The sequence below is a fragment of the Octopus bimaculoides genome, chromosome 25 (genome assembly GCF_001194135.2).
Source record: "Octopus bimaculoides isolate UCB-OBI-ISO-001 chromosome 25, ASM119413v2, whole genome shotgun sequence".
Taxonomy (NCBI): domain Eukaryota; kingdom Metazoa; phylum Mollusca; class Cephalopoda; order Octopoda; family Octopodidae; genus Octopus; species Octopus bimaculoides.
The window spans coordinates 16,945,890-16,947,514 of record NC_069005.1 but is presented as its reverse complement, the minus strand read 5'-3'; the positions used below and the strand labels follow the sequence as shown (position 1 = coordinate 16,947,514).

Sequence of the window (1,625 nt, the reverse complement as noted above, 5' to 3'; positions counted from 1 at the left end):
GGAGGATTGGGGAGTTTGGGTATTATGTATGCTTGCCTGTGTGAATTTGTCTGTGGAGGAGGGATGAGAATAGTGTCTGGTGTGGTAGGGGGGAAAGTGGTGTCTATGGGGACGGGGTGGGGATTAGTGTGTGGCGATAGGGAGGGAACTAGAGTCTGTGGGGGCATGACGTGGATTCTTTCCATTTCTTTTTCCCAGTCGTCCACTCACTGTCAGACGTTTTCTCCTGACCATCTTTTGTTTTCATTGAAGAATTTGTATACGCACATATGAACATACACATATATATGTATATGCGTGTATATTCTTATATACACTTGTATATATATATATATATATATATATATATATATATATATATATATACGCACACGCATATACACGTACGTGTGTGTATAGGTTTGTCTACATAGGTATCAAATGTGTGTGTATGCGTATGTGTAAGTTTGTACGACCTACATTCCTTTGTCCAGTCTGTCGTCCTATTATTTCCATTTAGCACATAAACAAGCGTGGACTACTATAAAAGAGCAAAACGCAACAAGTTATTTTTGTCATCACTGTTTCTCTACACCAGTTTAGTCGAAAAAAAAAAAAAAAATTATCGCCAAACATGATTTCCATCTGTTTCTTCGTATTAACATTGGTATCTGTTTTTGCAGGTAAGATACTGACTTCATTGCGATTTATTGACATGTGTTTGTAAATGATATGTGTGTGTGTGTTTATGTGTTTATATTCTTAAGTATATAACTATAAAAATATAATTATCATTAAGGGTGCTGGAAAGCCAATGCTTATACGTTACAAACCACTCTAAATTTTGTCTTCTATTTACAACCCAAGGCCGAACGCCTTGGATTATAAATAATCATTACACACACACACACACACACATACACACACGCACATATATATATACACACACGCGTGTGTGTATGCGTGTGTATATGTATATGAATTAACTTTTTGGCAAGTTTATAGAATAGTATATAGGAAAAAATAATTAGGTTAGTCGGAAGAAATGAAGAAATTGATCCTTTGTTTATTTATTGAACTTTTCACTTCAGTAGAGCTGCAAGCATTTGCAATCGCTAGACAAAAATTCTTAAACGCTAGGCAAAAATTTTTAATTAATTCTATTTCATTTTCCTTGCAAAATTTGAAATGTTTCTATATCTGTATGTAAATAAAGGGATAATTCCTTCATTTCTTATCACTAACTTTATTATTATATTTTATTATTATTATTGTTCAGTAGTTTTATTTTTATAACGTGCTTTCATTTCACTACCGAGCGCAGCTCTGTGCGCCTTGGGTATGTGCTGTGGTTTGCTGTGGTGCTCTTATGTTTACTGTATTGAAAGTGTTTTGCGTAGAATGTGTGCAGTACCCAGTAGTGCAATTTTCTGTATGTTATATATATTTGTAAGTCCTGGTGTTTTTGTTATGTATTTGTCTGAATATTTTTTTATTATACCTAAGGCACCTACTATGATAGGAATTGTTTCTGTTTTTAGATTCCACATTCGAGTTATCTCTATTTCCAGGTCTTTGTATTTTGAAAGTTTTTCCATTTCTTTTAGAGAAACGTTGTCATCTGCTGGTATTGATACATCAATTAA

General features: G+C 33.8%; 1 protein-coding gene across 1 annotated transcript in view; it reads left to right on the top strand.

Annotated features, from left to right (window-relative positions):
• The first annotated feature begins 539 nt into the window (after window positions 1-539).
• Window positions 540-1,625, top strand: part of LOC106869287 (trypsin-2) — a 44,902-nt gene continuing 43,816 nt past the window's right edge. Inside the window, exon 1 of the mRNA XM_014914959.2 lies at window positions 540-662. Coding sequence (XP_014770445.1) covers window positions 614-662 — 49 coding nt within the window. The 5' untranslated portion in view covers window positions 540-613. The remainder of the gene's footprint in view (window positions 663-1,625) is intronic.